Raw genomic sequence first — 22,271 nt, 5'->3', positions numbered from 1 at the left:
CACACTCGGACATCATTCTGAAAATAGTCAGAATAGCTTCCTAGGGCCTCAAAACGTCGACATCTGATGAAAACTCGACTTTCGAAAATCGGGGTGAAAACAATAACTTCCCAATTTTTCGAAAATGGTCGATTTTCTTAGCGGGAAGTTAAAAATTCTAACCTTAAAATTTTATGTTTAATCTCTATATAAATACAATGAAATTGATGAATTGCTCAACCGTGACGAACTTTAAAATGATCCTAACCGTTGAGTCCATGGTGTGGGCAGAGCGGTACAGGCTTCAGCTGTCATGCAGAGAGATCTAGGCTAGAGTCTCATTAATGACAAATAAATTTTCTCACCTCCGGGCGGAAAGCGTCAACTTTCGTCCCGCTGTGCAAAACGAAGTTGCCGCTTTCCGCCTCCGTCGAGGAGAAAAATAGTATACACTCCTCGGGAAGTAAATAAGAAAGCCTCAGATCACATGTTTGTTGACCTCGGCTTCGCCTCGGCCAACAATTACATGTGATCTGAGACATTTCTTACTTTACTTCCCTGGGTGTGTAATATACTATTTCATCAATATAAAAAATGAACATCAATTAATCAGTACAAATAGTAATCATAAGTATATATGATGAGATACAATTTTCTTTTACAAGGTTACATCGTTTACACTATCCGAGAAATGGGATAAGTACGATACACTTATGACACCAAAAAATACCGAGAAAACTAATTAATTACACTTAACACACTAATGACACAAAGCATTAGTGCGCGAAGATACTAGACCATTATTTTTTCATTATTGTTTTCCAATTGTGTTCATTAGTATTTTTCCATAAGAGAATTTCTATAATAGATGGTAATTGTTACCATAAATTTGTTTTCGTGTACGAAATCTGAGTTTGAAATTTTATTCAACCCTAACTTAAGTATGATATAGATAACAATGATTTATTAAAATATTTCAATTTTGAATGACAGATAAATTTATTAAAATTAACAAAAAAGTTACTACTATTTAGTTTTAATAATTTGTTAATCAATAACGACAATTACTCTTGAAAGATCTGAACTACTTTTTTTTTAAAATGCAGATAAATTAGGAAATTCCTGTTTAAGTGATGAAGATTGCAGTGACATAATGCATGGAAAGTGTTCAGAAGATAACAATTGTGTCTGTAGATTAAATAATATTATGGTAAATGAAACATCTTGCCAACCATCATTGGGATCATTTTGTTGGAAGGATGAAAAATGTGCAGCCAATCATTCGTCTTGTATTGATAATGAATGTCGATGCAACGAACAATATTTCCAAGATTCCAATGATCATTGCTCACTATGTAATTCAATGAGTATCCAATCTAAAAATAATATCAGTATCAACTATTCATTACTAATATTTCAGTAATAGGTTCATCTTGTGAAACCGATTCTGATTGTGACACAATAAAATTTTCTGTTTGTTCGGAAGACAAAATTTGTAGTTGCTTACAGCCTACAGTGCCCAATAATGATCAAACATCATGCTTACCACAATTGAATCATCATTGCGACACAGATGATGCGTGTAAAGTTGAACACACGATATGTATTGATAACGAGTGTAAATGCAAATCACAATACGAAAACATTTGGAATGTTGAATGTAGAGAACGTAAGTCTTAATTTACTTTACCCACAATTCGAAATTATAGCTGTTCAATTTTTATATCCATGAAAAAATATTTTCATATAATTCCATCAAGTTTTAGAAAATTGTATAAGATCCAGTAATATTTTATATAATTGCACGACTCATGATGCGAAGCATCAGAGTGTGTTTTACGATCGAAAAATTTTTTTCGCCTCACTACGGCAACTATTGCAATTATTATACTCTTGTTAGTTCACGGAATCAAGATATTTTGCATACTATTTCGAAGATAATTTAATGGAGATTAGTTCCATACTTTTCAAACATTTATTTATGTAAGAAGGACACTTTAATATATTTCACTTGCTAGTAGATAGAACCAAATATTTATTTAACAGTTAAACATTATTAAACCCGACAACTAATCGTATAATATGGACAGTTGATAATAAGTAATATAATAAGGGAAAGGGAGAGAGTAGTTAGATGACGTCACGTTGGGTCCTCTCGGAGGGCCCCGTCGAAATGCCTCTTCTTCGTCAGCCTCAATGTCCCTCTCGCCCGTCTCTAGTGGGGGTGAGCCTTGTCACAGGCTGGGGGTAGCTCCTGACGTCAGAGACTACGGGTCTCAAGATGTATACCGAGCTAAAGGCTCGGTATTCAGAAAGGAGTAGCTTACATTTAGTTCAATAAAAACGGAAAAAACATAAAAATAGTTTAAGAAAATTTCTTGTCCGTCAAGTATGGAACCCGTATAGATGATAACTTGCGAAAAAATCCAGTAATTGAATCAAATTTTTTTTTTTTTAATTCTTTGATAGATTTGTAGGTCCCCTACTGCAAATGGCTAGGTAACTCAGTGTCGTTTAATTACAATTAATAAAATAAAAAAAAGGTTGTATAACTATATATATATATATATATATATATATATATATATATATATATATATATATATATATATATATATATATATATATATATATATATATATATATATATATATATATATATATATACATATATATATATATATATATATATATATATATATATATATATATCTATGTAAAATTAACATGAATAGTGATATATCTATACATTACACGTACATTTATCCCACCAGAAGCGCTTGCGCATTACCGTGGTAGTACAGCTGTTTCGCCGTGCCTACTATGCATACGTACGAGCAATACAACAGCTCCAGTGCTGTACAGTATAGTAAATAGCACCATACTTCCGGGACTCGTTACAATACTGTCTTGGAATAGTTCACATATTCTTTAGGTATCTGTCTTGAGACCATACCAGCATGGTGTTGAACGCCATGCATTTTTGACCGTGTATAGTTTTTTCAAAAAAAGTCTAGTGCGTGAGCCTACTTATGTTTGCACGAAAGCAAAATAGATGTGCAGGTTCAGTCCACAATTTTTTATTTGACTTTTCATCAGCGACCTTAGACACATTGACAATTTACAGTGCGGGTATCGTTATCTAATAGTCTTAAGTAGCAATTGTCTTTTTGAAATTTTCCGAAACAAGATAGTACGCATTTAGCAGCACGTTCTTTGTGCATAAATTTCATTAAATATTTGAATACATCATTGAAACTAAGCAGAAATAAGTAATCTTTATAACTAAGTTTTTCAGATTCGATTCCAGGCATCTAATGATATATTCTTGATGTCAAATTTTACTATTTGCGCTAAATAAATAATCATAAACAGTAAATGTTGGCACTTAAATGAAGCTTTAATCACATTTATGAATAATTTATATTCATTTTTTACAATACAGGATACTTAGGCATGCCTTGTAAACGTACTTCAGACTGTGCGGAATTCATTAGCAATTCAAAATGCTCTCAAGATAAGAAATGTGTATGTGTAGACGATCATTATCAAACAAATAATAAGACATGTGCACCAATACTTTTTGAAGGTAATAATGGACCATACTGGTCAGAAAAAAGTGTTTATTCTCATTTCAGCAGTCAATGCAGACTTAGTGATATTTATTAACCCTCTCCCGGTTGGCCTTGAATCCCTACTCTTAATTCGGATTTTTCGCTTTCGTTTTCAAGTGAGAGAGCGCTAGCCTATTTAGTAGAAAAAGGGCAGAAAAAATAGTAGAAGGGGAAGCATGCATGCACTAATACGATTGAACCGATACTCACGCAGCCGTACTAAAAACTGTGATTGGTTTCATCCCCACCCAGCTCACACCGAAACTCCAAACCGGGAAAGGGTTAAGGATAGAGATAATTAAACGTAATTCCACCTAGGCACTGATAGCTCAGCTGGTAACGCAGCTAGTAACTGAACTCCCATACCCGGTAAAGCTTAATTTCAATGACCATGATCAGTTCAAAACCTCATTCCAATTTCCCTGACCTCATATTATTAATCTAATGATATTATTTCGTATTAACCTGATAAGCCTCTTCGATAATTTCATAAAAATCTCAAATCGAGAACTGATGGCTTATTCGGACTGTATGGTAACATACTACAATATCTTGCCAGTATAGCTCTCGGTGAAATGATCTCGTTTAATCGTCTATATCTACTAAAAATGAACGGCTTCCTTTGCATTTCCGTATATTTAACTAATAATAAGATGCTATTATAATTATAATGGACTATTTATTTTTTCTACTGTGTAAAAAAATAGGATATTGTTCCGAAGATTCTGACTGCACCAACATAGGACAAAAGTGTTATGATCGAGAATGTGTTTGTGAAGACAATTATATTACATTCAATGAAACAATGTGTGGACCACTTTTGGATGGTCATTGTTCAAAGAATGAAGATTGTTTGGTCGAAAATTCAATTTGTGTAACGAATAGATGTCTGTGTAAGCATAAATACTTGCCGCAGTCTTATCATGGATGTGTACTCGGTGAGTAATAGTATATAACACACCAAGGGAGGAAAGTAGGACATTCCAAACCGCGTGTATAATTGCCTACCTCAGGTGAAAAAGAGGGTGACAATCACGCGGATTAGAACGTCCTACCTTCCTCCGTGGTGTGTATACAATTTTTCACCACATCTGCACCTGGAAGTTTACATTTCGGCCTCTGCTTGAAGGAAGAATAGCGCGTGCGATAATTTTCATCATGTGATTTCTCAAAAAAGAAAAGAACGACTTTCCTCCCTTTAAACAGGGCAGGAACGTCAACTTTCGGCGCAGGTATAGTGAAAAATTACACTAGCACCCAAAAAAAAAGTGGTTTGTACATTCAACTAGACCAACCTAGGGTTATGTATTTTGATGGTGGTCGGTTTAATCCGTACTCCCCCAACATTTCGAGTAAATTGTAAAAAACCGTTAGAAATAGCTAAAAATCGCAATAAAATGCCATTTGCAAGCGGAGAGATTTTTTCCGACCTCAAACAAGTATGTCCTTTATATATTTCAATGCGCTTAATCCAAATATGGAGGTCATCTAGCTCGTCAAGCGTCCAAAATTATAGTAAATGGCCGAGAAACGCCAAAAATGGCTGAAAACCGCTAAAAATGCAGTTATGCAAGCAAAAAAATTTTTTCTGACCGAAATCAAGAATGTTTCTCATGTATTTCGATGTACTGAATTCGAATATGAAGATCATTATGCTCGTCATGCCTCCGAAAGTAAAGTTTATTCTAAAAAACCGCTGAAAATCGCAAAAATGCAGTTATGCAAACAAACAAATATTTCTTAATCCAGATCAAGTATTTTCATTATGCATTTTGATGCGCAGAGTCCAAATCCGCAGTTCGTTTGGCTTGTTCTACCTCCAATTTTCGATCGTCCAAATTTCGAAAAAACAGTGAAAATAGCAAAAAAATGTTGACATTCCAATTTTCTTGATACCAACTTTCTATTTCACTTATGTCTTGATGAAATTGTTCTCCTTGTTCTTCACTGTAGTCTTCAAGATTTTCTGATGGTCGAGGTAGGAATGTAGAAATTGCAATTTGAGATTCACTAAGCAATTTAAATTTTAGTAATTTTCCAGCAATTCTTCAACAAAAGTCTTGTAATTCTCAATTTTGTTAGAAGTTTGTTAAAACATTTTTAAAACTTACTTAAGCTGCTTTTTGACTATCGTTAATTTTTTCAACGAACTTGCGTCTTCAAATCAAGTCTTCAAATAAAAACACTGTGAGTTGTCGATAATATACTAATATTTTTTCTTACATTATTACTAGTACCCGAGCCGCTGATAGAGGGACAAATAAATTATTTTGTTTCCATGGGTACAAAGGTTGCTTGAACCTTTAAGTACCGATGTAAAATCCGTATTAGATGAACCAGTCTGGACGATAAATATTCAGCAGAATTTTGATTCAACTGAATATTTGTCTTTATCCTACCACAATACTTCCGTTGAAAAATTGAAGTAAGCTGACCAGATATCCCAGTATTTTGGCCTTCTGTCAAAGGACTGTAGGTGATCACAGACAGAGTAGGCGGGGCTCGCAGGATTTGATCCGCTGGTCCTTGGGTGTAGCTTTTAGGGCCACCGGAATACGTTGAGCCACCGGTGGGAGGGGAAACTAGCCTTGTTGGGTGTAGTCCGCGATTTGCTGGGAGAGGAGTATCTCGCGTAGCCAACAGACCCGGCGCCGTAGCCAGTTGGTACCCCGACATTGGGAACCGTGAATATAACGCTGCGAACGAGTAAATTCGGTACTAGTAACCCTTTTCTTTACATTTTCCACGGTATAAATTAATATTCATAATTTATATTATTGTTCAATTATTAACGATATTTTTGTTATTATTTCGTAATCCTGTTTACCACTTATAAACATTGTTAAATAAAGGAAGGCAAATAATGCGGCTAAGGCAGCCGTTCGGCACGCGCATGGCTCGGGCGATCACCGAAGTTAAGTAGCATTGAGCATGGCCACTACTTGGCTGGGTGACCGTTTAGCCACGCGTTGGGTTCGAACGAAGGTCTCTGACCGTTAGGCGCGGGATGAAGATCCAGTGATCGGTAAAATGGGAATTTTATCGATCACTGGAGCTTCACCCAAACCGAAACTGGACTGGCTAGGTTTTCTCTGTGGTTTTCCTACGCCACTACACCTCCATTGCACAAGGGAGGTTGTAGGGCATCACCGTAATGATGCAGTACAGTATAAGCACAAGTCGGGCCACAGCCGCACAATGAAGGCAGAAAGAGAAATAAAGCAGTTGCGATATAAAGGCAAAAAGTGTAAAAAGACGTTACTACGGCTATATACTAGAAAAACAATTAAAATAAAAAAAAATACGGGAAGGCAAATTTAAATTTAAATTTCCGTTTGAATATTATTTCTATTATTTACTATTTATTATTTATTACTATTAAATTTAACCGCGCTTTTCCCAAACGATCCTTGGACTCCAGGAAGCTAAACCAGCAGGGAAAAGTCCAGCAAAACAACACGTTACAACCTTAGCGTGGTTACTATGAAACAGGGTGAGTACCAGCAAAAAAATAGTAATCATCACTATTCTCTCCATGTTGGCAGCGTTTATATTAAATATGTTCATGGAAGTTAAAATATCAAGCTTATTGTCACATGGAAACATTAGTACCCTATCAGAAAAATCCATGTAAGATTGCATGAGAACCCATAGGAATTCATATAGAAACCTATGGAATCATGTAAGAGTGCATGGGAGTTAATATAGAAGTGTATGAATGCATATAAAAATCCGAGTAGGAAACCATCGGTATCTGGATTTCCATATGGAAACTTGGATATATGAATTTCTTTGTGGAAAATTCATACAGGAATCTGGGTTTCTATATAAGTGATTTCTATAGAATTCGGAAATTTTGAGTTCTATATCTATCGTCTCTTGATACGCGTATAAGAATAAAAGCACAGATTAATATTCCTATGAGAAACCAAATGGGATTCCATCTGAAAAGGCCATGTGAGAATCCACATAGGAATCTAAGCTGGATTCCCATATTGATTTTTTTGATAGGAAAATCATAAATAGGCATGAATTTGGGTCATGACTTTTCCAAAGATATTGTATTTGGTCATATTAACTAGTTTTATCATATAGATGTATATTGAAGAAAATTTCTATTATCAATACAGACAATTCACAAACGTTGGGCAAATCATGTACTACAGACATGGATTGTAAGCACATTGAAAATTCGAAATGTTCAACAGATAATGTATGTGCTTGTAAGATGAATTATTTTGCACCCGATAAATTTTGTTGTATACCAACATTGAATGGGTTCTGTTCACATGACGTAGACTGTTATGATGACTCATTACATTGTTCTAATAATCAATGTCTATGTGAAAGTAATCACACGGCAATATCTGTTACCCAATGTGTTCAAAGTAAGTAGTATTCTATCAATATCAATTTTAGAAATTATATAATTGTTCAAGGAATTAGATAATCAAATTGATCTACTTATTAATTGTTTTTTACAGCACACTTACTGAGTTCCTGTAATGATGTTACGGAATGTAGTGATTCATGGCATTCATCCTGTTCAAAAGAAGGAAAATGCATTTGTGCATTAACTAACATAGCAGTCAGTTTATCAACGTGTCTCCCAATTTTAAACGGATATTGTTGGAAAGATAATCAATGCCAGGTTGAGAACTCTGTTTGCATTGATTTTCGGTGTAAATGCGAGCAAGACTTTATTGCTATCGCTAATAATCTATGTGAACCAATTATCTAGAAGGAAATGTCAATAAAGGTGGATCCGAGTGGCCAACCGAAAACTTTCTTCGATAAAATAGCGCCATGCTACAATTCTATTAAAGAACCATTTTTAAATAAAACTAAAATAAAATGTTGAGAAAGTCGAAAATTGCACTCTTCAAATGCCTATGTTGTAATGAAAATGTGGGATATTTTTTTCCGGCCTCCGTTCTTGTCATTTTTTAAACTATTTGATTAAATAAAAAATAAAAAAAAGTAAATAAATTTACAGCTGGTTCAAGTTTTTTAAATAGGGGATGCTAGCAGTACGTACATAAATGTAATAGATAGATAGTATAATTATGAACTAATTTCCTTATATCCTTTTGTTCATCCGCATGTATCCACTTACGTCCTCACAGGGGTGCGAATATATACTTCGTTATTAAAAAGTTTCAAACTTTGATAAATTATATTTTAGAAATGACGTGCTCAATACTTTTGATTTTTTTTTTTTTTATGTGCTTTATAATTTCAGTTTTGATAACATAAAAAATTTTTAGAAAGATCCTACATTGCGTTTTGATTTTATTAAAATAAAATCGCCCGGAAATCTCTATTTTCCATAAGAACCCGTGTTAAAATTTCAAAATTGTGAAATCGTTTTTCATAAAATTGGGGTGGCCAATATTACTCAGCTTAGTCTCATATGATTTGCAGTCAATCAAAGAACAATCAGGTGAAATTTTATAGAAATCCTACTTTAAATTAATCCACGCAACAACTACTTTAATACGAAAAACTTGAAGATATTTGGAACTATTGACCGCCGAATGTGTGTTTGACGGAAAGAGATTGTCCGAGAGAGAAAGGTATGAGCGCCCGGCTTGTTTTTTATTGCTATACCTCGGAAATATTTAAGATAGAAAAAACTACTAGGTTGTCTTTTTTGTGTATTTTTTTATTCTCAACATTTTTGCTTCCATACTCGAGTCGAAATATTAGACGTTAGTTGAACGTTCTTAACGTTCTAAACGTGATTTGAACGTTTTTAACGGTTTTAAAGTAAATTTAACGATTTTTTTGTATTTTGGTTCGTAAAAAATTGGTAATTTAACGAGTTATGATTTTAGTTTAATGATAACATTAATTAATTTATTTCAATATTTGTAATCGCAATTTTTATAACCTTGATATCATAATATGTAAAAAAATTTAATAGTGTTAAAGATAGAAGTATGAAACTGAAAAAAATTTTTTTTTTAAATACGAATTTTTTATTTAAAACGTTCAATTTACGTTCAAAACGTTAGAAACGTTGAAAAAGTTCAATTTACGTTCAAAACGTTAGAAACATTGAAAAAGTTCAATTTAAGTTTAAAACTTTAAGAACGTTCAATATACATCTAATATTTTGACTCGGGTAAACTTCCCTATCAAATCAACGGTTTGAGAGTTATATCAATGTAAAGAATTAAATTGAAATTTTCAAAGGGTCTGCCACGACGTTAGAACCGTGATAGTCGTCTGCCATTTAATTTTCGAGTAGCTATAATAGTATACTTTGACATATCAAAACGCCAGCTTTCATAAAATATGTCTTTTATTCGTCAAATTATCACACCTGCCACACCTGAGTGTCGATTAAGCCACCACAGCAGAGTTTAGATACTTCCCATCTCATGGTCAGTAGGTACAACAGACCAGCTGAGAAAATTTTAGGCTTTCATGAAATATGTGTAGTCCGCCATTCACTGGCTCTTAGACTAATTTTTTATAAGCCAATAAGAGTACACTATAATTTACCGCATAAATTGAAATTAACTTTTTAAAAAGTATTATATTAATAATTTTCTTTTTAGTGCGAAATTATAGGATATCCTTAGGACAAATTTGATAGAAAAATAATCTTAGTGAATATGTTTATTAATTTTTTGTAAATTACCCTAGTGGATCTAAATCACGGTAAATTACCGCATTTTATGGTAAATTACCCAGATGACCGTAATTTACCGCAAATTTGCCGCGAATACCGCTAATTTACGGTAAGTTACTGCAATTTAGGTAAATTACCGTAAGTTACCGCATATGGCGGTAAATCTTCTGAATACCGTAAATTGTGGTAAAAACTTACAATTTTACGGCAAGTTTGCGGTAAAATATCGCACTCTTGCCGCCGATTACGGTAATTTGCCCTATTTGCGGTAAATTACGGTAATTCGTCCGAATACCATAAATTATGGTAATTTACGGTAAACTACGGTAATTTACCGTAATTCGGATCTGCTGGGGTATTAATTATTTTCTACTGCAAAAAGCAGAAAAAGCAGAACATCTACATTCTTGTACGATTTTTGAAGTACAACATAACACAAAGATTTTTTTCAAGTCTTGGACAAGCCTTGCAATTAATAATTATGTGCCAGTGTCTGCAGCAGGATCCATAGTTACATAAAGATGTAGACAACTAGTGTACTGGTGACCAAGCTTGGGCAAGATTGCTATAAGATTATTATATTGGAATTAGGTTACCACTTAAGCTATCCAACCTTATGCCGAATTTCCTTTAATTCATTTAAATCTATTGGAAATGAACATGATTATTTATTTCACGCCTCGGACGCGATAGCGGAAGAGGTTGTACTGCTTAATCAACTCGTCGTGAAATCCGAATTCTCTTACCTTTAATCATTTCTACGAATTTTATAAATCAGCTCTACGGCAAAAAGTACACAAATATCTAAAAAAAATTTTAAAGAATAATTTGGATTTAATTAAAATAGTTATTTTCGATACACATGTACAAAGGTAGTGGTTCCGACAGGCTAGGAGTGACGTCACGACTCTGATATTGTGACGCATTCTCAACAGACCGAGTACGACAATCCATTTTCGAGCAGTAGACCTTAAAAAATATTAATGAACAATCTTTAGTTAGAAACTTGAGAAAGTTGTAACGAACAATTTGTTGTCGTGAATATTTTTTATTATCAATTCAAATAATTTTTATCGTAAAACACATTATTCAAGCATTGTCTCTTAATAATTATCAAAAACTTGTTGATTAATCCATGAAACAAATTTATGGACATCAGTGTAAATACTCGGAACGTTTTGATGACAACTGATAGCGGCTGAAACTAGACCCACGACTTCCCATTGTCCAGGTGTCGATTCACAAACCAGTGGAGCGCCACCTTCAATCTAGAATCATATTTATAAATGAAGAAATTCAGCTAACCCATAAATAATAATAGTAAATCATAAAATTACCATGCAAGACTCCAATTTTCCTTCACCGGCACAAAAAGCATTTTCGGGTAAAGTATAACTGTCACCAAGGGTTCTTTGAACTTGTCTCTGACAATCAGATCGATCGACAATGGGTACATTCAAATCTTTCAATAAATTCGAACTTCCTGTTGCGAATTCCGCAGGATTACGACCCCAACCAGCAACCCAACATCTTGTTCCAGTCACTGGAACTCCTGTGGACAAACAGGCGGTACTGATGTGCGCAGTCGTTGCCAAAGGAACTTCATGGTCCAATATTATTAACGCAATGTTGCTTTCAAGTGTGTCAGAGTTAAATCTTGGATGCTTAATTATTCTTGATGCTCGATAGTCTTGTTGCTCGCATACTTCTTCGTTAGATGACAAATCCCACTCTCCAAGACGAATTTTTAATTTGGAGAGTCTGAAAACAGAATTTCGATTCCAAATATTATCTGGCGTTATTAATTACCGTAAGAGGATAAGCGAAGATATATTTTGAAGCTTTCAAATGCTAGATTTAAATCATTGGCTCAAGAGAATATACTTTAAAATGCATCATAACCTCAATCTCAGTTCAAACCTACAACAATACCTCCCTTTGCGTTTATGTATCAAAAGTATATATATTGTCGTTCTACTAGAACGGTTCTAGAAAGAGATTGGACCGGGTATCGTCGGTTTTTACTCCCACTCTGGATGTTCTATGCACTAAATATTCTTCCACATTTCTTTACGCATGTACAGTTTATAACTGTTCGGTAGTGTGGGTGATTTCCGAGGTTCAGTTACTTACCAAGACTCCATTAAAGAAGCGGCCATTTTACCCCAGGCAACCGAATGTTGGAGCACATGACTGTGACATCAACCGTATCCCCACCAGGTGACAACAGACTTAACCCTACAAGTCAAGGAAATTTTAGACCCAACTAAGGAGGTTGGCCTAAGACAGATCGCACCTGTCCTTAGCTCTATCCCAAATAACACCTCCTTAAGCAAGTGCTCTTGTATAAGAGCCTTGTGCAAGACCCATAGTTACTAGTGTCTCCTTCTACGTATGTATCTTGCGCAAGATTGTGTGGCAAGGAACTGACTTAAAAAGTGTGCATGATTTGCTCGTGGTATTGTAGGCAAGAATATTGATGATATTTCTAACATGGTGCAGCCAAAAGTTTCTTGCCCAAGAAACTTACGCATGGGTTGCTCAAGATCTGCTTACGACGCGCGATACTTCCAATCCCTGGTGGAAATTTTTCGGAATTTTCTCTGAAAAACTGTTCTAAAGTTCTAGAGACTTTTTCAGAGTTATTCAGAGAAAAGTCCAAAAAATTTCCACCAGGAATACTATTCTTTCTGCCACCAGTTTTAACTTGGGCAGATTTTGAGCAACCCTGGCGGTTTTGAATCACCCTGGAAACACCCTGGGAGTGGAAGCACGGTGGAATCACGGTGGATCCACGATGGTTACACGGTGTATCCACCATGATTCCACGGTGAATCCACGGTGATTACGCGGTGTACGTGGAATTACAGTGGGTACACCGTGTAACCACCGTAGAATCAGGGTGGGTACACCGTGAAACTATCGTGGAATCAGGGTGGGTATACCGCGTAACCACCGTGGATCGACCGTGATTCCAGGGTGATTTAAACCGCCAGGGAAGCGATGCGCAAGCGATTCTTCTGGAGTTGAATCATAACTTCACCAAAATTCTTATGTAAGGCTAGCACAAGACTTGCAATTTACATCTGCCCCAAACATCTAGAGCAAGACCGATAGGTGAATGGTGACGCGAATAACTATCGAACTTGAGAGCAGGCTTGTGAAAGCCTTGAAAAAACCGCTATGTGGGATATACATTCTGTACCTAATGCCTTTATCATTTCATAGTATCGGATTGATGCTTGTACTAATAAATACGTGGTTGCTCGTACATTGCGTTATGTCATTTCTTATATCTACTTCCAAGTTTCACTTGACTAATTTCATTTTCAATTAATAAAGTAAATTTTTTATCAACTTACATGGCAGAATCAACTTTATGCGCAGTAGTAAGGACATGTTTCTTATTAATCAGCACGCCACCTCCAATATACTCAAAGTTACCATCATCTTTACGCCTCAAAATAACAGCTTGCCATGGATGTTCACCAGTTTGAGCTTCACCGTTCTTCTTACTTCTCATCACTGTTAGCTTTTTCTTCCCACATGTTTCGCTCATCAATCCATCTGGTATATCACAATATTTTACTTGATTGACTGCACAGTCAGTCGCAGAGATCTTCAACAAATCAAATTTTTATGAGACAAAAGAAAAACGGTCAGTAAGCTTATCATGTAATTATGAATCAAAAATATTATATTTATAATCAAACGCTAAAATATTATCGAAATGACAGTAGTCATTTTGTGTGGTTATCGATAGCTTTTGATGTACAGAGCAATTTTTATCAGATGTTTTGAATTCACATAGGAATCTAGGCTAAATTTCCGTATGGATATTTTAATAGGTTATTTATTTGATAAATTATACCCTACCAAAATAATCCATGTGAGATTGCATGGGAACCCATAAGAGTCCGCATAGGAAAGTATAAGTTTATGTAAGAACCCATAGGAATTATTATAGGAGTGTAATTATATATGATAATAATTATAAATAGTTATGATCATATGCAATTCATATCTAATTATATGTAATCCATATATAATTAGATATAATAATAAGTAATTATATAAAATTATATGTCATTATTTTGACCATTTCTACTTATAAATTGTAATATGAGGAAATTCGACATCGTCCCGTGGTTCAATATTATTTGAAAAATAATGACCGAGTATCGATTTAACACTTCGATTGAAAGGAGAGATCCGGTTGAGATTTCGAACTGAACGGCCAATTTTTGATCAATTCGATTCGCGACTAAAAAGAACAATTTCGATTTATGGAAAAAACAATTAAATCGCGAGTAATAATTATCACGTGAATAATAATCTGTTTATTTTTGTGAACAAATATCCGAGTTTTGTAAACAAGTGAACAAGCTGAAGCATCGGCGCGAAACTGAACAAAGTGTACGATTGAATTTCTGATGAACAAGTGAACCGCGTTCGGGTAATAATTAAAAATTAATTAATTAATTACACGCAATAATTGAATAATAGTGGGATTCAACACGTTGCTGAAATAAAATATTATTTTTATTTTATTTTATTTCATTCGAGCAATTCTGAGAATTACGGATTATTTGTATCTCATTCGTAACAGCAGTCTTGCCACCTCGCCGTGTAAGCATACTCTGACGTCACTCGTCAAGTATTTTGTTAATACTAACGCTGTATGTGTGTATCGGGACAATGAAATAACTGATTTTTATTTCGTCAACCAAATGTTTTTTTTTTTTTCGAGTAACGAATTGACTTTGTGTTTCGATCAAGTACGACTTTTCCGAACAATTTATTTTTGTTTATATCGAGTCAAGCCGACAACGGCAATTTATATTTTGTTTGTAACTGATAATTTTTGTGATACCGATCAATTTAGTTTCTGTGTTCACTATACGACAAGTTAATTTTTTTAAATTCCGATCAATTATTTAATTGTAATCTTAAGTGCCTGACCTTTCCCCAATCCGCCACCCTGAGTTGATTTTTGATACTTGCTATTTGGTAAGTATTAAATCCCTTGGCGCCCAATTTTAAATATTTTGAACAAGGTTGCCAAATAGTACGCGTATTCGGACTTCACTCCGGTAAATTCCCGGTGATGAAAAAACCGTTACAAATCATATAGAATCACATATAATTATACATAATTTTTTTAACTCAGAATAACAAGTACATAATTACATCATATTCTAAACTATTGAGACTTTGTTTTAGAGTTTTAATACATCAGGATAACTCGGCATACGTTAAATAAAGTACTCTAGTTGCGCAACAAGTGCGCTAAACTATTGTCCTTTTCAGCCGTCACCAGTTCATGCGCGCGCACCTTTGACGTGTGCTAAAACTATTGCGCATCACGATTAATGGCTACCTTAGGTGACTTGTTACGCAATCTACTAATAATTTAGAAATAAATGATTTTGTAACAATTATAATAAAGCTTATAATTCTATTAACTCGGAACATAAATCTAAATAGCGAAAAGTTAAATAAAATATCAATTTGTTAAATCAGCAGCATTAACTAATTCTTAATAAATATTCAACTTATAATTTACTTACCGGATCATTCAATAGTCTTAAACTAATTCGTTGTTTCAGAGGACACAGGTTTTCAAGATAATCGCAATAACATTCTCGATGACTGATTTTAGTATCTAGAAATTAAAAAAAAATGAAAAAATAATATTAGTAATAATAATTATTAATAATGACTGCATAACAAAAAGAAAAAAAAATGTAATAATTTACCACAAGGATTAGAAGTTGTTAATTTAATAACAAATAATATTTTAAAGATAACAAGCCAAACTGCTGAAGACATTGTTAATTCACCGGTTAGTTTCTTACTGTAAGTAATGGAGAAAATATATTCTTTTTATAAAGCTCGTGGAAACAGTGGTCATCGACGAAAACAAAGTTATAATAAAAGATGATCTAATTAAACGAAAGCCTTCTGGGCATTAATACGTGACTTGTGATGAAAAATAAATTCCGGCCACCTACTTTTTTAATTGGGAACAAAGAAAGACCTTGAAATATTTAAAAATATAGTGAAGTTATTAACGCAATTAATTGTTTTGTACATTTTTTTTTTGGTTGCCAAGCGAATATCTAGATGAAACTAGTTCGATAATTATAATAATAATAATAATAATAATAATAATAATAATAATAATAATAATAATAATAATAATAATAATAATAATAATAATAAATAATGCTTCATTTTAGAAGTTACGGCGTAACATGCCAAAATACAGAAATGACGTATAATTAAATAAATAAAAGAAAAATTATAAATTAAAAACTAATCATATCTAAGGTCAGATGAGTGGTCACAATTTGTTGATGTAGAAAGAAAACACCATAAATTTCCTTCTTTATTACTTATGAAGAAATAATAAACTAGTTAATAAATCGAGCCATCAATTAAGCCATGATAAGCTCCCTAATGCTTACAACCTAAACAGTACCACCTTCAAATTATGCCGCGCAATGTTCTTCCGTTTTTCTTTATGAAGTCAAGTGTCACCACCCCGATAACCTTTACATCTAGGCATTATTGACTTTACATTTAACTATCAATTCACTTGGTCTCTCCGCATTCCCTTTTAGTATCAACCAGCCCAAATAACATCGAAATTCATTTAAGATTTTAAATGAACTATAAAACAAACTGATAATTATTAACAAAAACAAGGTAATAAAATCTATGATTGGCACCAGTGACAGTAAATAAAATCATAAATAACGCTTAATACGCAACAGTAACTATTGCACCATAAACCAAGAAGTTTATTAATGAAATAAATATTAACAACTTGAGGCGCAATATCCCAATATATTGGCAAATTCTATTTGTCATTAACAAATATGTTGAAAAGTATATTAAACATAAATTAAAAACTTTTTTTTATTCCTTTAAAATTATTAATAAATTTTCTAAAGTTATTCAATTGTTAATTAACATTTTTTTACGGGTGTGTGTTGTCATAACGGGTGGTATAAAAGTTTAAATAATTAATCTATAAATTTTTTGGTTCTTAGAGCCCTTGTTATAAACATACTCATCAAGATGACGTCATGAAAGTTTATAAAATACTTTTATTCCATTAATTATTAATTTTTGAAGTAACAAAAAAATTAAAATTCTAAATAATGTATGTTAAATAATTTTTTTTTTAATTTTAAGCTATTACTGATTTCATGTACTTGTTAGGCATTACATGATTACTTTTAAAATTTTTTAATGCATGTAAATTTTTTATAAACAAATGGATTTATTAAAGATTTTTGAAAAATTTTTTTTTATCATATTGTTAGCGTAAGATGATAATGATTAAAAATAAAAAAAAATTTCTTAAAAACAATATTTTATTGTTTATAATTGTTTTCTTCATATTTTGCGATCCAATTGTATACAACTGTATAAAAATTGTCTACAATTCTATACAAAATGTATACAAGTCTATCCCAGTAAACACATTGACGTAAATTTGACGTCAGAGTGACGTTACGCTATGTCATCATTTACGTAAGATATAAGTCACGAATGAGTCAGGTGTGACTCATTATTTCCCACTTTTTTACGTAAGATTATGATGTAAAACTAATGACGTATGCATGATGTAAATGTGATGTCTGAGTGACCTTTTATGACATCAATATGACATACGGGTGATGTCAAAATTATCAATTCGGAAAAAATATTTTAAAAAATAAAAAAATAAAATGAAATACCGAATTTTTGATTTGATTATTACCGCGCGAACGCATTGTGAATTCTGAAACAAGATTAGATAACGTTAAATGATGAAAAAATCCTGGGCGTCTGCTGGGTTCGAACACGGCTCCTCTTGGCTGGTAGTCCTGAACGTTGCTCACTGGTCCACATCACGAGAGTTCAAATCTCGTGCTTAATTGATGTATTTAGAGTGAAATGCCGGAAAAGACATAGTTAATAAGTTTTCGTGATGGATTTTTACAAAATTTAAAAAACTCCATGAATTTATATGAAATTTTATAGAAGCAATATTTGTCGACCTCGATGATAATTGTATAAAATTTCATTAAGTTTTATCAAATTTTTTAATTTTTTGTTGTGATGTGAAATTTAAAAAATCTTAAATAAAATTTTGCGAAACATTAAATAATTTCACAAAATCGTATGAAATTCAATCGATTGAAAAATTGTGATACTAAACTTTAAAATCATAATAGCAAAAGAGTTCAAACTGTCGTTACATTTTCTTTGTCATCCTAAATGATATTTTCGATATATCATTTAAAAAAATAAAGTTAATTTTTTTATGCTCACGCTAATGTTTTAATCTAAAACGTCTGAATGATCTATTATCGAGTTTATCGATTACTTTGACCCCAAAAATGTTCGACGTTTAGTTGTTATTTTTACACATTTACACATGTTTGAAAATTCATTCTATGATTGTTTTATTTCAATGAATAGATGATAAAAAACTATGACTCGGACATTACATCAGCATTGCGTAAAATACTGACTTGTCACTGATGTAAAGATATTATTTAAGAGTGACATCCACATTACGTATAACTGTGACTTTGCTACTGACATAAATGTATGATTTTAAAATTACGTCATTATGATATACGGATAATGACTTTATTATTACATAACAATGTGATGTAGATTCTATGTCAAACGTACGTAATACATAAGTCATAACTGTGACATAGTACAAGAGTCATACTTACATCAATATGATGTCACAAGCTTTACATCATATTAAAGTCATGTAGAACGTCAGATTGACATCAAATTTACATCAGATGTCGTGACATTGCTATGACCTACGTATGACGTCAAAATAAGGTCATGTGTTCACTGGGATATAATTATATAGAATTGTATACAATTTGTATAGAATTGTATACAATTTCTATACAAATTGTATACAATTGGATCGGGCCATTTTTTCTATCCAATTTACGTATAGTCTATATATAATTATATAGGGTAGGGGGGGCAAAAGGGGGTACCTAAGGAAATACTAAGTTTTCGAGCACTAAAATACGCTAAATCTTTTTGTTTTTAGTGATATTCGAGGTAAATAGACAAAATTTTTAGCTGCCGCTAAAAAATAAAATTTTTATTTTTGGCGGGCAAAACGGGGTACCTTTAAAAAAAGTTGAAAAAAAAAAATTTCTGAAAATTGATCAAATTTTATTACTTGAATCTTTTATATGTAATATATATAAAGAAAAATTACATTTCACATCATTGGTGGACACGAAGGCAAAAAAAAAATTTTTTGTGGGGCAGAGAGGCCTCCCTCCAAAAAATGATATTTTTTTTTTTTTTTTTTTTTTAAATTGTTTTCATTATTAAGAATGTATTTCTTTCTCTTGACAACTATTTTTGGTTTTATAATACTCAAGAAAAATTTTTTTAAGTGTAATAAATCGTTTCCCCTCGATTAGCTTAATTACTAATTGCTATTTAATAAAAAAAACAATTCTGTATTTCTTATTTGTCATTATTTTGAACCCAAAAAACGTGTTTTTTGATTTTTTAGATTGCAGATTATTTTGCATTATTTAAAATATTTTATCAATAAAACAATAAAATATTATTTTCGAATATTTTTAGTGGCCAAATTTGCCCCAGCTATAATAAATGAGCCGAAAAATGGATTAATGTATTATATTTTATTTAATTTGACGATAAAAATATAAAAGAATCATTTTTTCAAAGTTTTCGGCTGGTCCATTTTGCCCTAGGTGTTATGGGTAAGGCTAAAAATGCGGAATTATATCAAATTTTTTTTAATTTAACGATAAAAATTTGAAAGAATCATTTTTTCAGAATTTTCGGCTGGTCCATTTTGCCCCAGGTGTCATGCGTAGGGCTAAAAGTGAGCAAATATATCAGATTTATACTAATTAGACGAAAAAAAAAAATTTTTTTTTTCATAAAATTTTGAGGGTACCCCGTTTTGCCCCCCCCCCTTTCCCCTATAGTCTATATATAATTGTATAAAATCTTTTTTCATCGAGAAATAATTAAGGAATCGTTTTATTATTTAAATCATTATTTGCATTTCTAAATATAATGGCAAAAAAAAAATTTTTTTTCATTCAAAAATTAATTAAATTATTTATTTAACAATTTGTTATAAACAATTTTTTTTCCTTTATTTTAATTTTTTTCTAGAATATAAAAAACTACAAAAACAGCAACTTGCAACAAAATAGCAAAAAAATATTTTTTCAATTTATTAAGAACCGTTCTGATTTTGGATCACGACAAAGTCCAAGCACTGACTCGATTTGTCAACAAACAAATTGCTGTAACTTTGCAACTATTGCAGATACAGTTTTTGACCTTCAAGTCGTTTTTATACAGTATGACTGAAGCTTTCTTATAAATTTTTAGCCTAACGTTTATCTATTATAGTTCTCTAGCTACACGCATTTGTTTATAAGAATTAGCATATTTTCTATTTCTTACAATGCTTATATCTCATAAACAAATAATGTTATGACAAATATGCTTCTGGACTTTTTTGTTACCCGATTATTAAACTATTCAAATATACTTTGTTTATATTTTTAACCTTAATTGTTTATGTGATTTTGGAATAAAAAATGTATAGCCGATTGATTATTTCCTTTATACCTCGAATAGAACTTGAAATTAATATTTTTATAATAAGGAACTTCGTTCCTATCTGGTGTCCCACGACACCACACGGTTTTTTTTTCTTCTCTTCCATTTTCGCGTTGTTTACTCAGTAAATATGAGGAAAAAAGAAAAAAAAAATTTCCGATAAATGTCAGAAAAAAAAATTTCAAACTCATTAAAGAGATCAATTTTTTTTTTCTTTAACTTGTTAAAAATTTTTTGACAACATTTTGGTAACTTTTTGACATCACTTTGCGACGTTTTGTTGACAAATAGCAATTAGTTTTTTTTTATACCAATCCTAATAGCCACTTTAGCTTGAAATTAACAATAATTTGACATTGAAATTTTCTGCCTGAGTTATCAGCGATTTGACAGCAAAAGTTGGAGAAAAAAAATTGTGGTTAATTTTTGCTCAATTTAGAGGTAACTTTTTACCAGAAAAAAAAGTCGGTAATATTTATTCTTACCTTTACAAAAGGTAATAGAATTTATACATAAAAATGTCTACAATTTGACGGTAAAAAAAATACTTAATAATTTTTCAAGTCAAATTAACAATAAATTGATGTAAAAATTTGCCTGAAAATTGACAACTTTTTTCTAGCCAACTTTTGAAGTGCATTCGCATTCTGATTCGGGTAGTAAATTTACGTCAAATTATACAGCAAGTTGTATATAAATTGTCGTAAAAAACGGAAAAGTCCGATGTTGACGGACATTTGACAAAAAATTAAAGGAAACTTTTGTAAGCAAACTGCTCTGATAGCCATACTCTAAATATAATTGCTTACCCTGATAGCCAGAGTTTCTGATCAGAAAGTTGGTGTACATGAGTTGCGACCAACTTGACGACAACTTTCAGCTCGTGTAACTGTTGCCGACAAGTTGGCTACAAGTTGCTCAGAAACTTGTCGACAACCTACTGTCGCAACCTGTCACCAAGTTTCTGAGCAACTTGTAGTCAACTTGTCAGCAGCAGTTACACGAGCTGAAAGTTGTCGACAAGTTTCTCGGAAACTTGCCGTCAACTTATGGAATGCCAACTTTTGCGGCCAACTTGGCGTCTATTTGCAGCTGTTAGTTTGACGCCAAGTTTATCGCCAACTCGGCTATCAGGGTAAGGCAAGGGCAGTCCAAGAAAAAAGTTCCCTTATTCCAACTGAAGATAATTTCCTTGCTTACCTACAAAATTTTTCAAATCTAAAAATTCAAATTTTCCCGCCACATCTTTGCACTCCAGCTCCACCTTACTTCTAAATCTTGGATCAAAAAATAAACAATAGTCTGTGGTTTTTGCAAAAATATATTAAAAAAAAAACCTCCTAAAAATTTTCATAAAAAAACCATAACCCCATGATCTA

General features: G+C 32.5%; 2 protein-coding genes across 3 annotated transcripts; one reads left to right on the top strand and one right to left on the bottom strand.

The window, feature by feature from the left end:
- Window positions 1-7,468: 7,468 nt before the first annotated feature.
- On the top strand, window positions 7,469-8,514 carry LOC130675039 (uncharacterized). The gene is made up of 2 exons (XM_057480495.1): window positions 7,469-7,981; window positions 8,078-8,514. The coding sequence occupies exons 1-2, from the start codon at window positions 7,762-7,764 to the stop codon at window positions 8,332-8,334; spliced, it is 477 nt and encodes a 158-aa protein (XP_057336478.1). The 5' UTR covers window positions 7,469-7,761; the 3' UTR covers window positions 8,335-8,514.
- A 2,761-nt stretch (window positions 8,515-11,275) lies between these two features.
- LOC130674279 (inactive CLIP domain-containing serine protease A28-like) lies at window positions 11,276-22,228 on the bottom strand. Of its 2 annotated transcripts, XM_057479567.1 has the most exons (6): window positions 22,093-22,228; window positions 15,993-16,090; window positions 15,804-15,898; window positions 13,596-13,852; window positions 11,571-11,994; window positions 11,276-11,501 (listed from the first exon to the last, which is right to left on the bottom strand). In XM_057479567.1, exons 2-6 carry the CDS (start codon window positions 16,063-16,065, stop codon window positions 11,337-11,339), a joined length of 1,014 nt encoding a protein of 337 aa, XP_057335550.1. In that variant the 5' UTR covers window positions 16,066-16,090; window positions 22,093-22,228; the 3' UTR covers window positions 11,276-11,336. The 2 variants fall into 2 exon arrangements, with proteins under 2 accessions (XP_057335550.1, XP_057335551.1); XM_057479568.1 differs by lacking the exon at window positions 22,093-22,228 and having other exon boundaries at window positions 15,993-16,116.
- Window positions 22,229-22,271: the final 43 nt, after the last annotated feature.

The sequence above is a fragment of the Microplitis mediator genome, chromosome 9, assembly GCF_029852145.1.
Source record: "Microplitis mediator isolate UGA2020A chromosome 9, iyMicMedi2.1, whole genome shotgun sequence".
Taxonomy (NCBI): Eukaryota; Metazoa; Arthropoda; class Insecta; order Hymenoptera; family Braconidae; genus Microplitis; species Microplitis mediator.
This window is presented reverse-complemented; position numbering and strand designations above follow the sequence as displayed.

Bases quoted from the DNA above. Each gene is read 5' to 3' on its own strand.
- LOC130675039 (XM_057480495.1), top strand. From the start codon at position 7,762: ATGGATTGTAAGCACATTGAAAATTCGAAATGTTCAACAGATAATGTA. The intron at 7,982-8,077 runs GTAAGTAGTATT...TGTTTTTTACAG, and splicing joins TGTTACCCAATGTGTTCAAA to CACACTTACTGAGTTCCTGT.
- LOC130674279 (XM_057479567.1), bottom strand. From the start codon at position 16,065: ATGTCTTCAGCAGTTTGGCTTGTTATCTTTAAAATATTATTTGTTATT. The intron at 15,899-15,992 runs GTAAATTATTAC...TTTAATTTCTAG, and splicing joins AACAACTTCTAATCCTTGTG to ATACTAAAATCAGTCATCGA. The intron at 13,853-15,803 runs GTAAGTAAATTA...GATTTGTTGAAG, and splicing joins TAAGACTATTGAATGATCCG to ATCTCTGCGACTGACTGTGC.